This window comes from Kogia breviceps, chromosome 4 (genome assembly GCF_026419965.1).
Source record: "Kogia breviceps isolate mKogBre1 chromosome 4, mKogBre1 haplotype 1, whole genome shotgun sequence".
NCBI lineage: Eukaryota > Metazoa > Chordata > Mammalia > Artiodactyla > Physeteridae > Kogia > Kogia breviceps.
Genome location: NC_081313.1, coordinates 87,262,223 through 87,286,485, shown reverse-complemented (window position 1 = coordinate 87,286,485; position 24,263 = coordinate 87,262,223). Strand labels below are relative to the sequence as shown.

The window sequence follows — 24,263 nt, the reverse complement described above, 5'->3', positions numbered from 1 at the left end:
TGATAGCAAGTGATAAAAAATATTCATTTTGGACCAATAGTTTAGAAGGAAAATGTGTGCCTGGGGAGGAAGGAAAGAATAGTGAGTAGTTCCTGTAATATTCTATTTATAAAACAGGAGGCTTTTGGAAGGTACATTAAAGAAGTGGGTACCTATTGTCTGTGACCTTTTGTGCTTGTCAGTTTATGTTTCCTTCTCCCTGATGTTTAGTTAGAGTCTGATGAAAAATGACTATATCTAAAATGGAGCCATGATTTGGTTTTGATTAAAGGTCAACAGTGATGTATATTTAATCACTATTTACTACTTATAGAGTTAGACAGCAATCATGTTTTTAACCATATAATATGTTCTGATTCTTCAAAAATAAGACCATTATTTAATAGGTTCCTTTTAAAAATACTATTAAGTGCAGAAAAATAGATGAAAATGAGGAGATCTAGGTCTTGAGTCCATTACTTATTAGGTGTGTTAATTTGGGCAGGAGGCTTCAAGCCATGCCTCAAGTTTTCCGTATATAAATGAGTTAAAGTGCTAGTTTAATAAATGGTATTCTTAATATTGATATTTGAAAGGCAATTAGTTACTTTCCGAGTTTCTGTCAAAATTAATGGTAGCTACTGTGACAAGTTTTTATGGGTACTTTAAATTATACATCTACATGTGTCAAAAATAGTTCCTCTCATCATCTAGTTTGAAATACACTGGTGGTCAGAAATAGCTGACTGTCATTTACTCACAAGGGCATTTTTCTCACACTCTTTGCAGGATCAAATATGACCAAAATGTATTAAATTAGTTCACTGTGGTTCATTTAGAATATTCTACAAGGGTAAAGATGCAGAAATACCAGCCTGTCACTTAGAGAACCATTCTTTGGATCACGTCCAAGTCTGCAGTGGTCAGTGAATTTGTTCAAAATATTTTCCAGGGCTAACTAGAAAATTGCTTCACCATTAGCAGGTTTTATGCACCTGTTTTTTCCCCCATAGAGTCTCATACCTGAGAAATATGGAGAAGTGTTCTTTTCCTAAACTGAAAAACTCAGCTGTAGTCTAAATGAAATGGCATAAATTATCTTTTTCATAATTATCCATTAAAGGAAGAATTAGAGTTAATATTAATCACAGATGTTTCATCAAGTTTTATTATCAACCAGATTGACTGCCAAAGTGCTTTCTGGAAGACATTTTCTCTCCCTCCCCCGCCTGCTACTGAGAACAAACTGTTATTAGGGGTCCTTAGATAAAGATTAATGGTTTTGGCAATTTATTTGAGGACATCTGTATTTTACTGTACATTCCACTTCAGTTCAAGGCGTCTCTGAAAAGCATGGCTTGTTGTCTCCTTGATAAAACTATACAATGAAGACACAAGTTGGTGTCTTCCAACTTGATTCTTAATTCTTTCCACCATCAGAAACAGATTAATCAATAAGGAACCCAAGGATTATATCACCCGACCAAATTTTTTAAATTGTGGCAAGCCTTGTTCCTAGATAAAATAAGAAAAATGCCTATCTAATGTTAGAATATGAGCAGCTATATTTTTACCCATCACCCTTAAATTTCATTTTTATGTCCACTCTCTTTCTGGAAAAATTCATCTCCAACTGCATGACCCTTATAATAATTATGAATATTTGATAATGTCCCTCATCCATTTGCAACGTACCCCATAGATGAGTTTCCAATTGTAAACAATTTTTATCAATTCTAGCTAACTTAAACAAAGAATTCTTTCCCTACTAAAGAGATTATTTCAACTGAAGACCTCGGGATGGACAGAAACCGAGGCAATGCTGGGAATCTAGAACATAGAAACAAGTGAATAATTAGAATTGTCTCATCAAGACCCAACCATTGGATTTCCTCAACTCTAACATTCCTCCATTCCTTGGATCACTCTACTTAGGATTCAAATTCCTGGGAAAAGGAATTTGGCATATATGCCTTTGCTTTGGAAAGAATGAAGAGCACCTTGACTGACAACCCCACCAAGACTGCATGGAATAAGGAAAGAGGAGTTCTTCAACGTTTTTGTCATTGTTGTTTGGTTTTTAACCTAAGGAAGATAGGCAGTGATGCTGAGTAGGTGGAAACCACCACTGGCCAAAACATAGGTATATTTCATTGACGGATAGTAGTGTAGACCATGTGGAATTGTTCAAAAGGAAGAGAAAAATCTATGTAATAAACCCTCTAAGTGAAAGAGGGGCAGAGCGTCAATTTAACATTTATACTTCTAGTTTGTTGTACAATAGTATTTTATCTTTGTCTAGTACTTTTGCAGGCTTTACTGTGTTCCAACAAGTTAAAAAATGTGGCTCATATTTTTCAGTTAGGATTTCCCTCACATTTAATTGCTTTTCTTTCTTTTAATGGAGATAAGATGAGAAAGCAAAGACTCCAGACCAAAAAAAAAAAATAAGGGAAACACCCTATTTCTTGACTTCCAGCTTTATTTCATTGACATCAACAGAATAATATAAGAAACGTAGTGGAATGGGCTAAGTCCCATTTCTGCCACTGCCCAACTCTAGTCAGATTTGGGTCATATAACTGTTTCTTCAAATGTAAAATGAGAGGGTTGGGCTAGATTTGAAGATCCCAAGGTGGTTCCAAGGAACAAGAAAATTATTCAGATGTTACGATTTCTGACAATCAAGCTTAAGTTAAGTTTGGGAAATTCTGGGTTAAATAAAGTTAATTTTTTTCCCTGTAAGACTTCTTGGGGCCTTAAATGTGATACCATGGATTGTAACTCTCCACAGAGAGTGATCTAATACATTGTTTACCAAACTTACTAGATTTTGGAACTCTTTCTTCATTGGAGCATCTTGAGGGACCTGGCTTCCATGGGATGAGGTTAGATTATTTATAAAGTCCCATTCAGCTTTAAAATATACTAAGTATACACTTTTCCTAGTCATGAAAAATGTTGAATACGTTTTAAGAGCATTCATCATCCAGCCCTCTCTACGTAGTTCGCATAACCAGACTTGCTGTGTAGTTCAATCCACGTCCTTCCATCTCATCCTTTTGGAGACGAGCAACAACTACAGACTCTTTGATCCTTCAAAGAGTCATGTGTTCATAGTGAATTATGCCACTTAAATTCCTCTGGCTGTCCTATGAGAGATGTTTTAAGTTTTACAAATAACTTTTGTAACTTTTCTGGAGTCTTATTTTAAATGTAGATCCGAAACATGAAAACAACACTGTGATTAGATCTGATAAGTAGACCCGCGTGATGCACGTTCACTTTGTAGTCCGCCATGGGGGTTGTCTTTCCTGAGATACACCTATGCCTGAAGTCTGCCATTCTTCTGTCCTGTGTTATTTTTACTGAACTTCATCCCACTTCTGTGGACCAGTTAGTTCACTGGTTGTCTGAGAGGACTAGTTACCTCACCCAAATAATTCTACTTATAAACCTATTCTCAAATCCATCTCACATCCTCTGATGAAAATACTAAGTAATACCTCAAGAATGACATAACAGCAGGCTACAGAAAGGGAGGCACTCACTAATATGCCTTCAAAGTTGGTCCTGAACAGTGATTATCCTATTTTTGCAAGAAATACTAGCTAGTTTGACACTCTCCTGTACAAGGTACTAGACTTTTCATCTATGAAAAGCCTTTTCATCGAATAGTCTTTCTCTCATGCTGCCCACGTAGCCCCTCCGGGCCTTGTCCCTGCTGTACCCTTGTGCTCCCCACGGACCCACGTGGAAAGTGCCCCTGGAGCTTTGGATCATGAGGTTCTGCTCGCTGGGCCAAAAGGGTCCCCAGATCCTTGATATCGTTGGAAGCAATTTGGGACGTAGCTATACAGGGGCTTCTTCCTATGCTAGTGATACCAAAACAAAGGATGAGGCATAGTTCCCACGACACGCATTCGGTCCTAGGGTGAGCATGGAATAGGTATTTGGTAATGCTTTTTAACTGCCTTGCGTCTGGTACTCCCTTCAGGTGAGCAGGAGGGCCAAAAGGCCCTAATTGAACCTGCCCCCTTGGAGGCTTTTAATGTCTTTGTGCCTAAATTTGATTAGGTCCTTTGGTTCAAAGTCGATGCAGCCACCCCATACTATACAAAGCCTCCAGCCTCCGTCTGTCTGTCAAATCCTTGCTTCTTCCTTCAGGACCCTGATGACAATGTCAAATTTTGTATCGTACTCTGTAAACTATAAGGTCCTGAGGGCAGGGACTGTGTATCTCTTCTTTCTTATTGTAAACATAGTGGCACGGAGAACGGAAGGAGGTACAGATAAAGAATAAAAAAGTACCTCTATGAGAGTTCAGGGGATTCAGACACAACCCACCCAGGCTTTGACAGTGAGGATTCCTGCTTTCTGGAATGTTTGATCGGTGCAGATTTAAAGAATCTAAGACAGACCCTGCAAAATATTTTTAAAATTCTGCTTTCTATTCTAGAGGAAGTTTTCAACTGAAATGGGGTAGAAGGAAATAATTAATGTTGATTTTATCCCCTTGAGGAAATCTGAACAGGTCTATATCATTTTAAACAAGCATGACGTACAAAAATCAGGATTTTACCAAAGGTAAATTGCAGAGTGATCATTCCATGTACAGAAATGGAATTCTTTTCAGTAGCCCTTGAGCATTTTTTAAATGATTTGATTTCTAAAAATCCAGTTTACATATATTTTTCAGGATCAAATTGGTTGCAAGGAGCAAAAGTAGTTGAAAATTTTGAAAAGATAGCTATAGGGAATGGAAAGAACATTTCTTTGCGAGTGGGACAAAATTCTAGATGCCTGAGAATTGAGATAACATTTTATAAGCCTCGTCCTCAGTAAGATGGTGGCAGCAGTGGGGGAAGGAGTTACGTGTGTGTTGTATTGCTGAGGGCGGGTTGTGGCAGTAGCTCTCACCTTAGCTGAAATTGTACATGTTAATACAGTTTTACACGGTGCAGAGAATGAGGGCTGGTAGCTACTTATGAGAAATCACAGTTCTTTCTTATAACTTCATTAGTTTTTCAAATTAGTATCAGAGACAGCTCCCACTTTTCACCGCTGTGCTTTCTGGAAATAGAATCATAAAGCAGAGAGTTGTAAAGTGCCTCTCATTTTCCTCCAGGAGTAATATCTTAATTGAGACTGTGTCTCTGACCATATATTTGAGAAAAAATAAATCATAACTATGATCGCCCCTGTGTCAGAGGCAAAGATGCAGTAGCCATACCTTCCACATTTATTTGAAATACGAAAATTATACTCTTTTCTATAAAAGGGACATAAATGTATTATATACATTGATTTTACATGCACTCTAAAGAATATGTTCAGCAGATAAAAAGTTCAATTAGACTATTTCATACATTTTAGCAGAACTAGCTATACTATAAATTCATTAATTACTTACTTCCTGATACTTTGGTTCTTTGTATTGAAGAGGAGCTTTGGGGATGATTTCTTTGCTCTAGTTAGGTCCAAGGTAGTTCGAGTGAACCCTTTTTTTGCTTTTGATAAATGTCCCTGGGCCGTGTCAGCCTGTTCAATATCCTTCTGCAAAGTAAGATGGACTTTGGTGGGCTACTTGGCCTCCCTGAAACCCTGAAGCTCAGTTTCTTAAACTTGTAAAGTGAGGAGACTGAACTAGATGGTCCCTAAGGTTCATGACCTTGAGTTTTATGATAGAGTGATTTAAGCTTGCAGGCTGATGTAAGGATGCAAAAGTGCCCATTGTTTAGCTCTTGATGATTATGGTGATGAGATTCGCCTCCAGGTCCACCGTCATCCCCTTATGCATTTTTCAGGCTACTCAGGGCTGTTGCTGCTCAGCATTACTCCAAATAAAGGCCACCAACAAAAACCTGACCTCCTTGCACTTGATACTTAGCTGATATCTTGTCATCATCTGCCTTCACCCTTCACAGGAATTCCTTGAAAACAGCCATCAGGTTAGTAGCTTTCTCAGAGGTACTTTAAAATCATTTTGCTTTAAACAAATACGTTTTAGTGCATTTTAATTGAATGTGGGGGGAAAAAACCCACTGTATCTTGAAAAATAAGCCACTTGTTCACATTTATAGCATTTATAGCAGGCTTAAGGACCTACTTACATTGCAGGAAACCCACATGCTTACTCAGTTATTGGCTGTTTTATTTTACCTTTGTACTCTGAACTTGTGATTTTGTGGGCATTTATAGTAGATCAGTGAGCAAACAAGCATTTTCTTGGGCTCACTTTGTCTTTCACTCATTCTTTCCTTCCTTCCTTCCTTCCTTCAGCAAATACTTATTGAGTGCATACTGCTGGTCAGATATATTTTAGATTCTGTGAATACAGTAGTTAAAAAAATAGGCAAAAGCCCTGCTTTAATGGAGCCTACAATCTAATGAAGAGCCAGGGGGTGGGGAGGGGGATAAACAAGCAGATAAATAAATATGCAATACGTCATGCATGCAGTTGGTAAATGCTAGGATGAAAAAATAAAACAGTAAGGAGAATAGGCATTATAGAGGTGGGGGAAAATCACTATTTTATATATATTTAATATATAATGTATTAAAAATATATCTATATAGGGTAATCTATCTTTACATATAAGGTGATCAATATAATTTTATATAATAATTATATAAGGGTGATAAATAGAAAGTGAGTGATCAGGAAAGGCCTTTCTAATAGTTAACACTTGAGGAGGAACGGGAAAGAAGTGAGGCAGCAAACCACGTGTCTGTCTGGCAAAAGGGCTTTCGAGGGAACAGAAAAACACTAAGGGCCTGAGGAGAGTTGCCTGTGTATGTCCGCACAGTTGGGACAGGATGAACAGGGCGGGAGGGGGGGAGCTCTGTAAATGTGTGCAAGTGTGTGTGATGGATTAGAGGGCGGGGTCGTGGTGGACCGTGGTGAGGATCCGGGATCTCACTCTTGAGTGAGATGGGAGCCGTTGGAGGGTTCTGAGCTGAGGAGATGATCTGACTTAGGTTCTGCCAGGATCACTTGGGACTCTTGTCCATTTGTCCAAAGTGGAGCAGGGTCTTTTGTTTCTCTGGCTGGGTGGGATCCTTTGGATGTATGTAGTCCATTAAGAGGAGGAATTCTTGGAAAATAGATGGTGCAGAAAAAAAATGTTACATGTGTGTTCAGTAGGACATTCATGGATCGAATACCTATATTGCAAGAGAAAAAGAAGAAACAGATACAAAATCACCCTTGGTGCACTTTATTAATGAACCCATATCCTTACTGAATTTAAGGTAAAAGTTAGTGAATCTGCTGCATCTGTTATTTTTCTGAGGCATCAGGAAAGGCGGTTGACTCTGTCTCTATATATATACAGGCAGGCGGCTTTGGGCTCAGCAGGCCTCTCCCCCAGACACAACCCTCTGAGTTGGGTTTTGGAGAAGAGGAATTTCTGCTTAACGTGTGAATTTCGGTTCTTGTGCCACAACGTTGTCAGCGAATTTACTTCTCCTCCGGGCCAAGGCTAAGGCACCACAGGGGTGGGAGCAGGCAAGAGCTGCCTAAATCCCAAGGGATGCCATGAGGTCAGAGACAGCAATGCCAGGCTGAGAAATCTCTCCTTTAAGGCTGTGTGTACTAAGGACGCTGCCAATTTTCTGTTTTCTTTTTGGAACATCGGGTTACTGTGTTTTGTTTCATATTTCCTCCTACAGTGATGCATAGGGGTACTTAGGAGTACATCATTTATAGTAATATAATATTAAAAGGCTTTTTCGTGACATGCATCTGATTAGGAAATAGGCATAGGGCATGTCTCTGCAGCAAAACTCTCACTTGGTTTTCTTACTAAAACCCACTGCGCATGCTTAAGACTACATAGTCAAGTTCCACCAAGTTTTAATCTACCCCCAGACTTTTTGGAAGGACTTTTAAGAACTTATGGGAAATTATGAAACAAATATTTGAAGTGGGGCTGTCATGAAGAAAAGTATGATTTATACTGTAAACTGAGGTTGTATAGTTTTGGCATCAGAAAGACTTGGATTTGAATGTCTGCTCTGCCATACATTAGCTATGTATGGCATCAGCTAACTACTTATCCCTCTAAGCCTCAGTTTCCTCGTCTCTAAAATGAGTATAATAATATCTGCCTTGTAGAACTGTTCTGAGGATTAAATTTAAGAAACCTGGCACAGTGCCTGGTGCATAGAAATAGTAGATAAATGGTAGCTATCCTGAAATGAAGTTCCCTCCCACCAAGTTCCATATCAGTTAAGAAATAATTTTATGTTTCGAATTTGTATTTGGTCAAGTTAAATAGAGAAAAAGAAACATTATGGGGAAATAATATTCTAGAGTAATTGATACCAAAAGAATCCTAAAATTAAAATATAGGTCTTGTTATGAATCCCTTAAAACAATAATTTGTAACCATTGTGCAACAGATTTATTGACTACAGCATTCATTTCGAAATGCTAAACTAATGAGAACTTGGCCATTAGTTGTGATAATGGTCTATCATTTTGCGCTTGAACCATGTGTACTTATTTGGCCTCATTTCAAAATAATAACTTATTTCACTCATTTCATTTCTTGAAAATACCCCTATGATTTAGGTCATGCTTTGGATTATATGACTAGTATTCCTATAATCCGACATCCAGAATAACCTATATGATTCTGGGCTATTTTAAGATTGGGGAACTTAAAACATTTTTTCAGAAATTGCATAAAGAGGTTAGATAGGCTTCTCAAGCCTCTGATTTATCTTTTTACGCCTACGTTTGATTGTTATTCATATTAAGTCTTATTTTCCTTTTAAAATAGCTCTTCACAAAGAGAATATACTGCTAAATACTACTGCAAGGGAATGTTTACAGATGCAAATGACTTCTATTTAAGGAGCTCGTGATTAAAACTTGAAAGAATGTGGCACTAGAAAGCATGTGAATATGGGATATTTATAATCTAGGATTACAGCATAAGGGGATATGTGAATATGTGTGTTCAGTATGCTGCAAAGGACCTCACATTGAAACTTGTTACTCTAATTTTACTTTAATTTAGATAAATTAACCATTTTTTTAATTGGGAAACTGTAATGTGGAATCAACCTAGAAGGAACTAGTGTTCCACTTGCCGGTGACAGGGGAGCTGGACAGTTTCCACAATTTCATCTTTCTGATAATGACAAGATATCTTTCTGATAATCTTTCTGATGAGTTCTTCATTGGGACATTGCAGTCTCCCATAGATGCTTTGAGGCTCGAAGTACATTCCAGTTCTTCACTTTTTTACTGCTCACAGAGCAGGCTGCTAATAAAGTTAGAGAAAAGCTGTGATCATTTTCAGACATCTTGTTCACAATCTGTTCGTACCCCGATGATTTCTTGTTTTAAAGACTAACCTTCTGGGGTCATCCAAGAGGTCAGGCCAAGTTGTGCATCTCATTCCGGTGGAAAGCATGTCTTTGACTCCTGGGCGGAGTCAGCAGGCCTGCTCCTGCCCAGCGTTATTGGTTCCGGAGAAAGACCTGGTTCGGGCCTGGCTGAACAGGAGAACTAATGAACATGTCGTGCGCATCTCAAGTTTTCCAGGCTCTGGCACAGCTGTGGCACTTTCCCCCTGTGCTGCGAGCCACAGCACGCTGGCCATTTGTTGGCAAGTTCATATTTCACACTGCAGGGAATTGAAATGATTGAACAGACAGAAGAAGAGTTTTATTTGCAGTAGCCTACGTATCCCCAGACTCTGATTTGGCATAAAACATCTGCTTCATGATCTGCTCCAAGGCCAGTTCCTTTCCTCCAACAAAGGTTACGACTTCGGGCAAGCTGTGCTTCCACTGGCAGAAGGAAATTTGCTCAAAGACTTGATTTAGTCAGAATCAAAGCATCCTGCCACAGAATTTCTTTTTTCAGTTATCTCCGAAGAGGCAGTCAGACTGTAAATGTATCAGTATAATAAATGTAATGAAATAAGGCAGACACTCCTTTCCCTCCGTTGCCATCAAGGGGAGGTGCATCTACCCTTGGGCATCCACACCCTGCATCCTGTGAGACTTACCCAGCTATCTGTCAACATGCATAGCTTGGCAACAGCACACTGTAGGGATGGCCCGTGGATGTGTTTCGGCCCATCAGCATGATAAACAAGCACATACATTGGTTTTACCTGCAGTGTTTACATCTTTCCGATTATAAAGACAAATTGGCATGACGCTGAATGTAATTATTACTATTTTTCGTGGGGAGGACTCATCGTATAGCCTTTGTTTTGTGATAGGTCCTAATAATTATATTTACCCGCGTGATTTTGTTATGCATAAGTCATATTTTTTGTTCAAGGCAGCCCTCGCTAGCCTTACAGACATATATACAAAATTAAATCCTGGCATTTTATTATGCTAGAGCAATTAGATGCCATCCTCATAATGAGAAACATGACATCTTCATCGCTCTCCTCTGTATTTTCATGTTGTTTTAATGCAGGCATTTACCAGAATTGAATACTGTCTTCGAAGTACACACACACACACACACAGACGCAAGCACGCATGCACGTACGCACACACGCCCCTAACTGAATATCTGCATATCTCCAAGGAGTCCTGTGGTTGAAACCATGTATTCATCTTTTTTAGTTCTTAGGCCACTTTGGTTTAAGAGTAAGAAGTGTTGCTTTTATGAAGTGCCTTTTTCTATAAAGTCAAAACCTCACAGCAGTGCACAGAAAGCCGATGGTATAAAGGAGCTAAGTAGAGTCTTTAATAGAGAGAGCTGGGTTGTAAGTGTTTTTGTTCATACGGAGCAGATAGATTTGGCTCCATCTGTTCCATATTCATAACAAAGGAGTACACTTCCAGGAGGGCCAACTTCCCTAGAGCCGCCTGGTAATGATCTTTGCACCAGAAAGAAAGCATCTGAACCCAGTGGCTTGGCCCTGAGAAAAGCAGCTAGCAGGATGGCCCTTCAGAACCCTGATTTCCTTGTGACTCAGGCTGACATTAATTTTCCCAATATATAGAATGTACAAAAAATTGATGATTTCTCATCTCCCTGCAGCACTGTGCAGTTACGAAGTTCAGAATGTGTTAGTTTTACCTGCCCTTCCCGTAACCACAAAAGATTTATAATTAGATAGTATGGGGGGAAGTTTGCACTTGAAGCATCTAAAGGTATCACAGGGGAGACGCTGTTCTTCAAACTTTTAAGTTGTTTCTCTTCAGACTTTTTAATCTTTTTAAAACTGGGGTTAATGAATAGAAATATGAGTTATACCAAATAAGGAAAAACCCCTATTGAGTTTTGTAATTAGCAAAACTTCAAAGCCAGTTTCAACTGAGACCTCTTAGATTAAAAAGATAAGTTGACCCAAGAGTACATACTTTTTCTTCTAAGCAGAAGAAAAATAAAATGAATTTTTTGCCCAAGATGCCATGCTATATATATAAAATAAAAAATTCCTGTTAATATGACATATGGAATCAGTATCAAAATGTGATTCCTAGTATTAAGATCATAGCTCGTGGATAGAATGCTTGTGTTTATATGCTAGCTTCACAGATTTCTTAAGAAATAGGAACATATTTTGAAGTATGGTTATCCTTTTCTCCATTCTGTGGACTTCTCAAATACTAGGAGCTTTAAAAAATACATCATTGATTTATTTACTACACTTCATATTAGAGTCATAATTGTAATGTATCAACCTTTTATTATCTCATCTTGGTATCATCTGTGCATTATCTGCTTGGTAAACGAGGCTTTCTGGCAAATCAGATAGTAAACAAATATCTCAAAAAGTTTGCTGCAGCAATAAAGTGGACCAAGTTTTCATCTAGCTATGAGATTTCTCTGCATTTTAGCAAGAGGAAATATAAAAGTAATATTCAGAGAGTGAAAAACAGAGCCCATCAGTCAGTGAAGATTTCAAGTTTCGACACCTTGGTCCCTTTGGTTATTTTTTGTAATATACGGACCTGAATATTTCTGGCTTATTCAGGAGCTAGATGCTCCTTTTATAGGTCCTAGTATAACTGGCGGTTAGGGATTTGTTTGTTTCCTGGTTTATTGTCTCTATCCCAATTAAACTGTAAACTCCAGAAAAAGGAACCATTTTTTAATACACCACAGTGTTTCCAAAACTTGACACAGTGCTTGGTACAAAGCAGGCATACAAAAAAAGATTTTTGAAGGAATAAATAAATGAAGTAAAAACTGAATAAGCCAGAAATATTCAGGATAGTACTTTGTCTTAAGAAAGATTATTTAAAGAGTTAGTTTGGATTTAAATTTTGACATTTGATTTATTAAAGTAACAAATTTTTAAAAATAATTCTGTAAAACATCAAATTTTGCCTATTCAGATTAGTTTATACATCTCACTATTCTATTTATAAGATGAGTAAATTTGAGTATTTACAACCCCTATTTACAAATTTGGTTAATTAAACTCCTCTAACCATTAAAGATTTAATATATTTTCTTTCCTTTTTAAGTACTTAAGTTGACTATAAAACTTCCCAAGTACTTAAGTAATTCTTATCATTCATCAAAATTTAAACTTAAAAATATGATGAGGTTTTAGTTCTCTTAAATGGTTTAAAAACTGCATATCAACCTAAAATTTCACTTAGTCACAAGTCTAAATAGTTGTTCCATTACATATTTTAAATTGGAGTTACATGTCTGACATGTTACTCTAAATGGCCAAAGTATTCCTACACCTTACAGCTTATTAAAGTTCCACATTCTCAGATGCTTTTTTAACACAAAAATTACTAGCTCTGTGGTGTTGATTCTTTTAAAAATGCCTCTACTTTGTTTTTAAACTCAACTGTGACTAAAGTATGGTTGTATCCCCTCAACACAGTTTTGGGATTACGTTCTCCTTTGACATTTGAGGTACCTTAACTTGCCAAGGCTTCTTAATGACTAGAGGGTTTCAGGCAGATGGCTTCACTCTCACCTTTGATCATAATCACCACAAACATCACTTTCCTGTCCTTACTGAAAGCAGCCCGTGGTCACCTGGATTCTAGCACCACTTGCCTTTATTCTCCCGTTACTGGAGAGGCCTGCAACCCCTATTGAGGCTGGGTATTTGATGAGATTCTGCATGTCTTTGGCTTTAATGATGCCCACATTCCCTTCATTCACTTCTTATCTCTCAGACCACATACGCAAAAACATGAAAATAACACCTGCTTAAATTTTGTATGTCTCTTTGGGTTTTGGCTATCAAGTCACAATTTCCAACATCTTTCCATAAGAAGGAGTCAGTAGAGAGGGCTGAGGAACCTTCCAGGAAAGGGGATTTAAAAAAACAAAAAAAAACCCCAAAACTTCCTTAACCATTCTCATTTTCCTTTTTTATTCTAATCCTGAGTTTGTTTATATTTGGTCAACAATTCACTTTGCAGCTATACAGATTTTTGTTACCTGTAGACTAATCACATCTTTATCCAGCACGTTATGAACAAAGCAGTGGACTCCCCAGAACTGAGAACCCAGCACAGCTACTTCCCGCTGGAAACTCATAACTCTAGTAGCAGAGATGTAGTGCAGCGGCCAGCTCTGAGACAAAACGGAATATGGGTTGTGTGCTACCAAGGGGACAGAAACAGACCAGTGTGAGAACCCAGAAGGGTTGTGTGTTGGAAAAATGGAGAAATATCTCACGTGGCCAGAGCAAGCTGGGATTTTTAAGAGGCAAAGGGAAGGTCACGTGAGAAAGGGGAGCCAGGGAGGTTCTGAGAGGAAAGATTGTTGGGACTAGCTGTTAATGTGGATTAAAGGAGGGAAAAGAATAGGAGAGAGAAAGAAGGAGATCAGGGTCAGGCAGATTATGAAAGACCTTGGCTGCTATCTGTGGCGTGATGCCCTGCAATGCACAGCCATTAACTTGACTGGAAATGGTCCTACCTAGAGACAACCAGAGCAAACAAGAATCCAGTCCCTATCGTTAGCTTTGATTTTATTCACTCCGTCAACATAAATTCTTCATCAAGGAAAGCATTTTTGGTGTGAAACAAAACGTACAGTCCTGGTGCCTAAATAACTCCATCCTTGGTAGAACTCAACTTTCCAAAGAGAGAACATTAATTTGTTCAGGCCTCTAGGGTTCCTTTAGGGGCCTGCTGCCCAAACAAATGCTACTCCTGCCTAGATACGAATCGTACCACCAGAGATGGCAGACAGTGGAGGGACCGTGACCTGCTGCCTAAGAACAACCAAAGAAACGACTGATTTGTGTAGAGAGATATTTACCCAAATGTGATCCAAAAGAATATTAAAGACAGGAGTAGGAACCATTTACAGCAGCACAATATCTAGAGATGGGTGTGGGCATGGGTGCAGTGTTTGCACCGCCTCTGGACTGGTTTTAGTTAGGGCCATCGCTGTAGCACAGTTAGTCTGTGCAGCTGCAGAGGCCGTCTCAGTGCGCAGCCCGGTTTCTTCTCTACAGGATTTATGTCCTCATCTTTGGCAGTGTCCCTCTAATATAATCGCATGCTCACACTCTTAAAACGAGTTGAAAAAAAGAACTCACAGAAACTAAGCATGATTTTTCCAAAAGGAGAACAGGGTCTTTCACTGCCTTTTCCGATGTCTCTAAACTCTCACCCCAGTTTCAGTGCACATCCTCACATTAAACCCCTCTGCCCTCCACCCCCAGTCTCCATACACACAAAACTATGGGAGAATCCACTTTGTCTAATTTAGGCTAGAAATAAAGGGTCACACTTGTCCCCCTGGTTTCCCTTATGCCTCATAAATAACTTTTTGTCACAACTATCCAGAGCTGATCCCTTCCTCCCCCTCCCCCTAAATTTGCACTTAGAACCAGAGGCTGCTTGCTTTCGGGGAATGGTATCAGTCTGCGGAGTAGTGAAATGATATTCTAGACCTAAAGGGATCTGTCACCTGAGTTTCCAAGTGCAATATAGAAGTTCACAGGCCCTCTAAAGTTGGTCATACTTCAACTTCTTTTCTAGAGGGGTAATCTCACAGGGAAACCAAAGCCTATGCGGGTTAACCAGCAGACTAAAAGGCACAAAATAAGTCAGAATGGGTGAACCGGGGAGAAAGTTCAGATCATCATTATACATGCACTCAAACCACTAACCCATGTCCTTTCCAAGGCCCTTCACCAAGGAAGATAAGGATGAAAGGGGTTATGAAAGGTTCAAAGAAATATTATTAACTTTTTTCTAGGAGTTTTTTTGGATTGTATTAACTTGATGTTTATTCATAATTTGCTGTCTTGCTTCGTTAGTGCTGTATGATAATGACATTGTTTCTGTTAATACCATACAGATGAGTAATGGGATTTCTGGCTTTCATTGCTTATCAGTTAACTGTCACCCCAATAGCACATCACAGAGATGACCCAAGGACCCTGTGTCAAAGTAATATGAATAGTTCCTCCTTGGGATTCTAGGAATTATGCATTTGTCTGAGTTTTTGTTGTTGTTGTTATTACCTTTATTATGTGGCTTCTAGCTGAAGAAGCGTTTTTAGAAGTGAATCATTTTTCCTGTCTTCTTTTGCCAGATTATACCTATTTGGTAGAGCAGGTGAAATTCACCAAAAACACCACAAACAAGAGAGACACAGAACTACCTGACCTTGAAGGCCTGGTACAGTCATTTCAGTAGTACTGCCTCAGGCAAGCCCAGGTCTCAGAAAATAGTTACAACACTAGTGTATAACAGGAAACTTTTTTCTTCCCTAACTGTTCAAAGATGTCCAGTGAATTTTTGAAAAATAGTAAAATATCCAATTAGGAACTGAACTATATATTTCCTCGTGTTTAAGGTTTTGTTAACAATTCAAATGATATCTAAGTGTTATGTTGCCTTCTGTGCCTATGTGGGCTGGAATTTGCCATTCATATCATGGAAGAAGATCAAGTCTAGGTTCAGAATCTGAGGTTTAAGCTGACTTAAATTTTTCTTAAAAAGAATTAGAAATGCTTCTCATAGAGGATATTTTAAAAGCATTCTCTGAAATCCACGTTATTTTTTGGTCATGCCTTAATAGATATCAAAATACATGGGACTAGCCTTCCTCAATAAGCAGTAGAAACAAGTTTGTTGTCACTGTGCTTTAAAAAGCAAGTAAAAGTTTGCCCACATTTCAAACAAATGTGTACAAAAACATGATAATGTCTTATTTGTTTATTCCTAGAAATCGGGAAAGAATTTGTCCTCAGCCATTTATTTGAGGTTGCTAAGAAAAAGTAATTGATCTACTGAGGCTTAGCTGCTGGAACTTAAGTAACACTTAGGTTAGCCTTTGCAGGGAAACTTTGCCTAAGGGGGTAGAGAGAAGTGGGAGGCATGGGTGTGGTGGGTGGGTACCTCCTATTTTTTCTTTTGTCTGAGGCTGCACAGCTGGAACTTATTTTACTTCTCTCACCCTGAACTCTGCTGTAATTTTTTGTCCCTGTTACAGTTCCCTGGTGTTGAAACCAAGATTTAGCTTGCAGAGTACACTCTACCCTTATTTTATTGTTGGAAATACCCCTCCTCCTTTTCTAGTTTTTTAAAAAGAAACATCCCCAGAGCCATATCAGAGTATCTATTGTTTACATGATATTTTAAATTTCTCCAAGGCTTCCACCTTTACTTAGTAACCTCGTTTCCAAGTTTCACCTCTGGGGCTTTGACCTTAACCTGCCAGTGATTGAAGTCTTGAGGCACAGCAGGCTGTGGGAGATGAATTGTGTGGGCAGAGTAGCCCGCGGCTTGGGTTGCTCTTAGGGTGCAAGCTTGATAAACCCGGGGCCAAAAGCAGGTTATTAAAACGTGACTTTTAAATCTCAGAAGGTAGACTGGTGAGATGTATTGCATCATAACTGGTGATTTTGTTTTTAATATGAAAATTAGGTATTGTGTTGCTTTTAAGACGGGCAGATAGCCAGCTGCAAGTTGTTGCTGCGGTCTTCTTTCAAGAGGCCTAACTTTTGTTTTAAGACTTTTCCTGGGCTTCCCTGGTGGCGCAGTGGTTGAGAGTCTGCCTGCCGATGCAGGGGACACAGGTTCGTGCCCCGGTCGGGGAAGATCCCACATGTCGCGGAGTGGCTGGGCCCGTGAGCCATGGCCGCTGGGCCTGCGCGTCCGGAGCCTGTGCTCTGCAACGGGAGAGGCCACAGCAGTGAGAGGCCCGCGTACCACAAAAGAAAAAAAAAAAAAAAAAAAAAGACTTTTCCTGAGGATCTGGTAACCATTTTCCAAGAAGTCCATATGGTTTTGGTTAATCTCTATCCTATTCCCACCACTTCTTCTGTTCCCCAACCCCCACCCACATACACAAAATGGATTTTATTGACTCATTAAATTCTACAAGACATTTTCCGTAGTACCATTTGTTTAAATGGGCTTTACTTCTTCAGCGTTTATTGTGAAAAGAATATTAATGCTTAATTCTGCCATCACCTGTCTAATTTACATATATCTATGTTGTATGTGAGACCACATGAAAACCTACAGACAAAAAACTGGGCTGTGCAAACAGCTAATAGCCCATCTTTTCTTTTGACTTGCACAAATTAAGAAATATTGTCTGTGGCAAACACAATGGAAAACTGTGTTTTTAATACCCCCCCACACACTCAGTTCTTTGGAAAAGAAGCAGCCGATTATTTTTTTAAAATATCATTTTCCAGGCTTCCCTGGTGGCGCAGTGGTTGGCAGTCTGCCTGCTGACGCAGGGGACGCGGGTTCGTGCCCCGGTCCGGGCAGATCCCACATGCCGCGGAGCGGCTGGGCCCGTGAGCCATGGCTGCTGAGCCTGCGCGTCCGGAGCCTGTGCTCCGCAACCGGAGAGGCCACAGCAGTGAGAGGCCCACGTACCGCACACACACAAAAAAAGATAAATAAAAATTTAAAAACAAAATTTCCCAAAGTACCCAGGTTGACAAGGGACACAGAAAAGGAGAAGGATTTGGCTTTTGGAATTACGATTTGAGGATGAATAAGGTTAGGCAGAGGGGATGATAAAATGAACTAATAAGTACAGGATTGCGCCTGAAAATGTGAAGAAAATATGAGAATCTCACCCCTCTCCTTCTAAACTTTCGGTTCCTTATGAAGAAGAACATTTGTTTCCTTGATTGCTTTTGAGTTGCTTAAAATCTCATGATGTTTATGTTTAATTTGATAGCCTGTGTAAAAGATAAATAGGAGTTTTTTGATACGAAGAAAAATTTTAACTTATCATTTAAAGTCCTTTTATTTCCGGGGTTTTCAAGCCCATCTTTATATTCTATTTCCCACATTTGAGGAAAGGCCTTCTCTCTTACGATTTAAGTTTACGATTTAAGTTTACGTTTTGTATCAAAGCTCATTTAGGTTCTCCCAGCAATTTGGAGTTAATGTGAGGCATCATGCTAATTACGAGAAACTGGCACAGGCTGGCTACATTAGCAAAAGCTAAGTGGTATGGGGAGGAAAATGAAAAACAGTTTTTAAATGCCGGAGTGAAAACAAATAGAGATGTCTTGTAGTGTTTCCTCAACAGCAGTTTATAATTACCTCTCTTCAAGGCCTGTTTTAAGTGGACTTGTACCAGTAGCTTGAAAAGTAAACTCCTAAGGGGTGCATTTGTTTAGACATGGCAGCAGAATCAGGGAGGAGCTGCTGTGTGGGAGCCTTCAGCACAGTGCACTCCGGTGCGTTAGTCCAAAGCCTCGAGTGGGCATGGGAAACCCGTGAGTGCACAGCATTTTGTCATTTAGCTCTTGAGTAACATATCACCCCCGAATTTGTGGCTAAGACAGCATTTATTATTTCACAATTTCGGGGGGTCATGAATCCAGGGGCAGCTTAGCTGCGTCCTCTGGGTCTGGGTCTCTCCCCAAACGAGGGTCATTTGAAGGCTCGGCTGAGAAGGATTCAATTTGTAGCTCACTCGCATGATTGTTAGCTGGATTCTGTTCCTTGCAAGTTGTTTCACTGCGGTGTCAGTTCCTTGCATGCGCTTGTCTGGAAGTCTCCCTCTGTTCCTTGCCATGTGGGCCTTTCCACTGAGAATCTCACAGTATGGCACCTTGCTTCAGAAGGTGAGCAAGAGTGCTAAGGAGAAGGAGGGCACAGTCTTTTACAACATAATCAAAGAAGTGACATCCCATCACTTTTGCTGTATTCTACTCACCAGAAGCAAGAAACCAGGGCCAGCCCACTCTCAAGGGGAGGGGCAGACACAGAGCATGCATACCAGGTGCGGATTGTTGGAGCTAGGTCAGAAGTCACCCGCCACAAGCAGGATGCCACATCCAACCGATGGGCCCACAGTTAATTGTGATGTGAATGCTACAAGTATTTGCAATGCTAAATACAGCCTTTGGAAGTACTGATTTGGAGGCATTGAATGTGGTCCCCTTTATGTATCAAATTGGCTGATAAGTGCTGATCCATGCTCACCTGAGCCCCAGGAGAGCAAGCAAACAGGTTTTCAGGAATGGCTGAGGTTAGAGCTCCTGTCTGAAGTCATGCAACAGAGTGAAGATAAAGCAGCCCTTTTTTAGCAGGATACTCTAAACATGGAGAACCAGAGGGCCCCTAGATTGTATTTCATTATGTGTTGTCAGGTTGTGATGGGTACTTTGCAGATCATTAGGGGGAAGGGACTCTGTGGACTGATTTGTAAAGTTGCTATTAAGATCGTGGAAAGGGAGGCTGTGCTTGTTTTAATGGTCCCCACACCCCTACTCCCAGCTAGCTTCCTGACTCCAAATGTACATTTTCAGCAGTAAACTGAGTAAAGGGATATGAATTTGGATTATGTGACAAATGTTTAAGACATGAATTGAATTTCTCATTTTAATCTGACAAATTCTATTTTTAAATTCATATATCTTTTCTTTTTTTATTGAAGTATGGTCGATTTACAATGTTGTGTTAGGGTTTCCCTGGTGGGGCAGTGGTTGAGAGTCCGCCTGGCGACGCAGGGGACGCGGGTTCGTGCCCCGGTCCGGGAAGATCCCACATGCCGCGGAGCGGCTGGGCCCGTGAGCCATGGCCGCTGAGCCTGCGCGTCCGGAGCCTGTGCTCCGCGACAGGAGAGGCCACAGCAGTGAGAGGCCCACGTACCGCAAATTAAAAAAAAAAAAAAAAAAAGTGTTAGTTTCTGGTGTACAGCAAAGTGATTCAGTTTTTTATATATATATATATATATATATATATATATTTCAGATTGTTTTCCATTACAGTTTATTACAAGATATTGAGTATAGTTCCCTGTGCTACACAGTAGGACCTTGTTGTTTATTTTATATACAGTAGTTTGTATACTGTAATCCCAAACTCCCTCTTCCCTTTTCCCTGGTAACCGTAAGTTTCTTTTCTATGTCTGTGAGTCTGTTTCTGTTTTGTAAATAAGTTCATCTGTATATTTTAGATTCCACATGTAAGTGATATCATATGGTATTTATCTTTCTCTGTCTGCCTTACTTCACTTAGTGTGATAATCTCTAGGTCCATCCATTGTCACTGCAAATGGCATTATTTCATTCTTCTTTATGGCCAAGTAGTATTCCATTGTATAAATATATACACATCTTCTTTATCTTTCCATCCGTCCGTGGACGTTTAGGTTGCTTCCATGTCTTGGCATTGTAAATAGTGCTGCTGTGAACATTGGGGGGCATGTATCTTTTCGAATTAGAGTTTCCTCTGGATATATGCCCAGTAGTGGGACTGCTGGGTCATACAGTAGTTCTAAGTTTTTTAAGGAACCTCCATACTGTTCTCCATAGTGGCTGTACCAATTTACATTCCCACCAACAGTGTAGGAGGCTTCCCTTTTCTCCACATCCTCTCGAGCACAGAAAATCCAAATATCATTATAGGAAGAGTTCAGGTCTAGGTTTTCTTCCCCTGTTGCAGGTGAAGACCTCTTTTTGGTTGCTAAAGCTCCAATTTGGGAACTTATGGATGAAATGTTATAATTCTTTTGTCCCAGTTGCTGTTGGTTGGCTTCTGGAGGACCTGTAAAGCCTGGATAAAATTCCCTCTGATAAACACTCCCAGGACACCCTCACATGCCCAGATGAAGCTCATGCAAACATCAGTTACCACATGGATGCTTCCTGGTCCCTAAACTGTGTTTCCTACCTATGTCCCCAGCTGGGATAAGCACAGCACAAGGACAGAAACAGTTTGTCTTACACATCTTTGCGTCCATAGCACCTAACAGGGCAACTGTACATAGCAGTTTTAAAAACGTTTGAGTGGATAGATAAAGCTGCAGTAATATATAACAAATGGTAGTAATTATTTACTATCGGTTTCCAAACATTCACTATTAATTTTCTAAGGAAATCAGCATATTGTTTTAACTAAAATAGTGTTACTTATTATAAAGTGATGTGTGTCTCTAGAATCATAGAGATCAATAATACCGACCTCCTGACAAAGGCCAGACACATTTTAAGTTTTTACTCCCTCATGTCCGTCTTCAATCTTGCTCATAATTGATCCCAAGAAGATTTTCTTTATAAATTTACTTGTGTGACTATTACATTTTTCAGTTCCTCTGTTTTGTGTTTTTAATGCTTCAAGCCTCTGCTTTGTTGTTTAGGTGTGACTGGTAAAGCACTTTCATATTACCTTATATATTCAAATATTACTAATAATTAATAATTGCTCTAAGTGGTATAAAGGCACCGTCTATTTGTCAGGCAAGAGGTGTGGGGTTAAGAAACCTGGAACATGACATGGAATAAAGCCACACTCCCAGTTTTTTTAAACCTTGCATAAAAAATTGAGTTTTGCTGACATATGGGAAAAGTTTTTATGCCTCCTGGTATTATTTTTGTTTTTCAACGTGGCAGACAAGGAACCCAAGTTATACCGCTTAGGTTAAGATTTCATGAGCTCAGGTCGGAGGCTGTGGAGTCAAGTGATTTAATGTAATCTGCACTGTGTACTCACATTATATGTTTATATTCTTTGTTCATCAGTCTTTCCAAGGATTAGAGTATAACAGTCAAACAGCATCATAAGGTATCAGTCACATTATCATTGTCATACAGCTTTTCTGGTGATAGAGAGGAGATGAGGAAGTAAGGGAGAAGTTTGATGGGGAAGACAGGTCTTTATATAAATATAAGTACATTTAATATTTTTAGTGTACAGAATAATATAGCTCATCCAGTAACTAAGGCTAATTGTCCCTCTTTGCGAGCTGGTGAGAGAACTCTCTTGAAGTTTTCCTGGACAGTTTATCATTTGTTGATGTTTAGTTATTCCAGCGTGCCCCACAATGACTTTTATGTCCTGGATTTGTAGAATTTCTCCTATATATAAATCTGAAAAATGTGTGCTAACTCTAAGAAGTTCCCCCACTAAAACAAACATTTGATCTTGCCTTGAGCCTGTTATATCTTACAGTATCATCAGTAAAATCAGCTATTGCATGTGGTAAATCAAGTTCACAAGGCTTGCAGTAAGTTCATCTCAGCTCAGAAATCCATAGCACAGCAGCGTAAATATCCATGTGTCACTTTTTCACACCACCTCTCATAAATAAGATATAAACTACCTCAAGAACCCACGGTTTTTCTAATGAATTGGAGTCACCTATGTGTACTGTATTTGTGACGTGCACATTTGCAGTTGGGGTCCACAGGAAGGACATCATTTCCTGGATCAAACCACAGAGTGCAAATATTGTGCCCTAAATAACACACTAGATACTGTAAATGTCAGTAGAGGGAGTTTTTCCGACTTTGATTTAATGAAAGCCTACAGCAAAGCCAGCTGTTAGCACTTCTTAACTACTTGTCAGAGCGAACACGAAGATGGGGAGGGCTGAAGACATCTTTTCTGTATCTACTTTGGTCTAAGAATTAAGGGAGTTTTCAACAGGTGTTGAATAGCGACACGGGGGTCCTTTCCAGCTTGATGTCTTTTAGGTGGTGACTTTATAAGTTCTCCGCCAGGATGTGGACCGGGAGTTACATGAGATTGTTGGGAAATTAGTCTAGAGTTTGCATCTTGAATCCTCTCACCTGAAAAATCAGCATTTTAGTTTTCTGGGCTCACCATGAGGGACAGTAAGAGTAAAAGGAGGGAAAAGGCACATTGAACACTGGTCCTCTCTTTGTCACTGAGGGTATTACCAAACTAATTGTGAGCCATGTGTACTTTGACTGATATTATCTGCTCTTTCTGAACAAAGAAGACACTTGAAGCAAACACATAGGGAGGAAAGTATGCAGCACTCATTTCTGTAATTTTTGTCATCTCTAGAATGCATTTGTAAAATATGTGATTGTTAAGGGTCTTACTGCCTTGGAAATCCCTTTGACATGCTGGGTATACTGAGGGGAGATCATCTTTCAAACGCAGGGGAAGTTTACAGTCTTATTATCTTGAAGAGGAGAAGAAAGTTTCTTCCTCAAATGATTTATAACTTGAAACATGTTGTCATGTTTTGGTAAGCCCACTTTATTAATTCCATCCTTCTCTGTGGCAAATTTTTAAAAATAAATGTACCATTGCAACCCAGTACTTTCTCAATAGCATATTGTACTTATAATAGCCTGATGGAAGTTGCTGGGTTCGGTTTAGTCATACAGAATGTGGAGCCAAGTTCTGAGTAAAACCTCTAATTGAATTACCTGCAAAGTACTGACAGGCTTTCAGGACAGACAGAGCTTTGCTTTCCCCAGCAGAACTAGGTAGGTCATGTTTAAGTTGGCCTTGTAACTGTTAACTGGATTTTGCCAACGCTTACACCCTGGGCTCTGGTAGCTGGGGGCCCCTTTCCTGCAGCAGAGGAGGAGCTCTCTATGAAAGCAGGAGGACTCTGGAGGCGTTATCTTCTTATTTTAGAGAAAACTGATTACAGATCAAGTTAAACTCAAGAGCCTTTGAAATAAGAATCCAAAGTATTCTTCTGTAGATTACCAATGTTCTTGCATGATTCTTTCTTTTTTGTATGGCAAAGGAAAGATAGCCCTTTCGATAGCAGTCAGTCAGTGTCAGTCTGAAAAGTATTTCTGTTTCATCTTCTGGGAAGAATTAGAGTAAGCGCCCATTGTTCATGAAAGAATTTACTGTGGACCATTTGCATTTGAAAATGAATAATCTGGTGGTGTTCTCTCCTTTCTCTCTTGCTCTCTCTTTTTGTCTTTTCCACAGCCTCTGCAATCCCGGATAATGGAAGACGGTCCTGTCTAAAGCTGAAAGTCTTTGTGCGACCAACAAGTAAGTTCACTAAAATGAGCTTCCGAGGGTGGCTTCACTGCGCATGCTCTATTGTGTGGTCTGGTTCACAGCGGTAAAACTTTTTTTTTTTTTACTGTAAA

General features: G+C 39.6%; 1 protein-coding gene across 2 annotated transcripts in view; it reads left to right on the top strand.

The window, feature by feature from the left end:
- The window catches only part of EFNA5 (ephrin A5), a 284,025-nt gene that overhangs the window by 249,690 nt on the left and 10,072 nt on the right, over nucleotides 1–24,263 (top strand). For both annotated transcript variants that reach the window (XM_059063247.2, XM_059063245.2), the window contains exon 3: nucleotides 24,097–24,162. In XM_059063247.2, coding sequence (XP_058919230.1) covers nucleotides 24,097–24,162 — 66 coding nt within the window. The remainder of the gene's footprint in view (nucleotides 1–24,096; nucleotides 24,163–24,263) is intronic.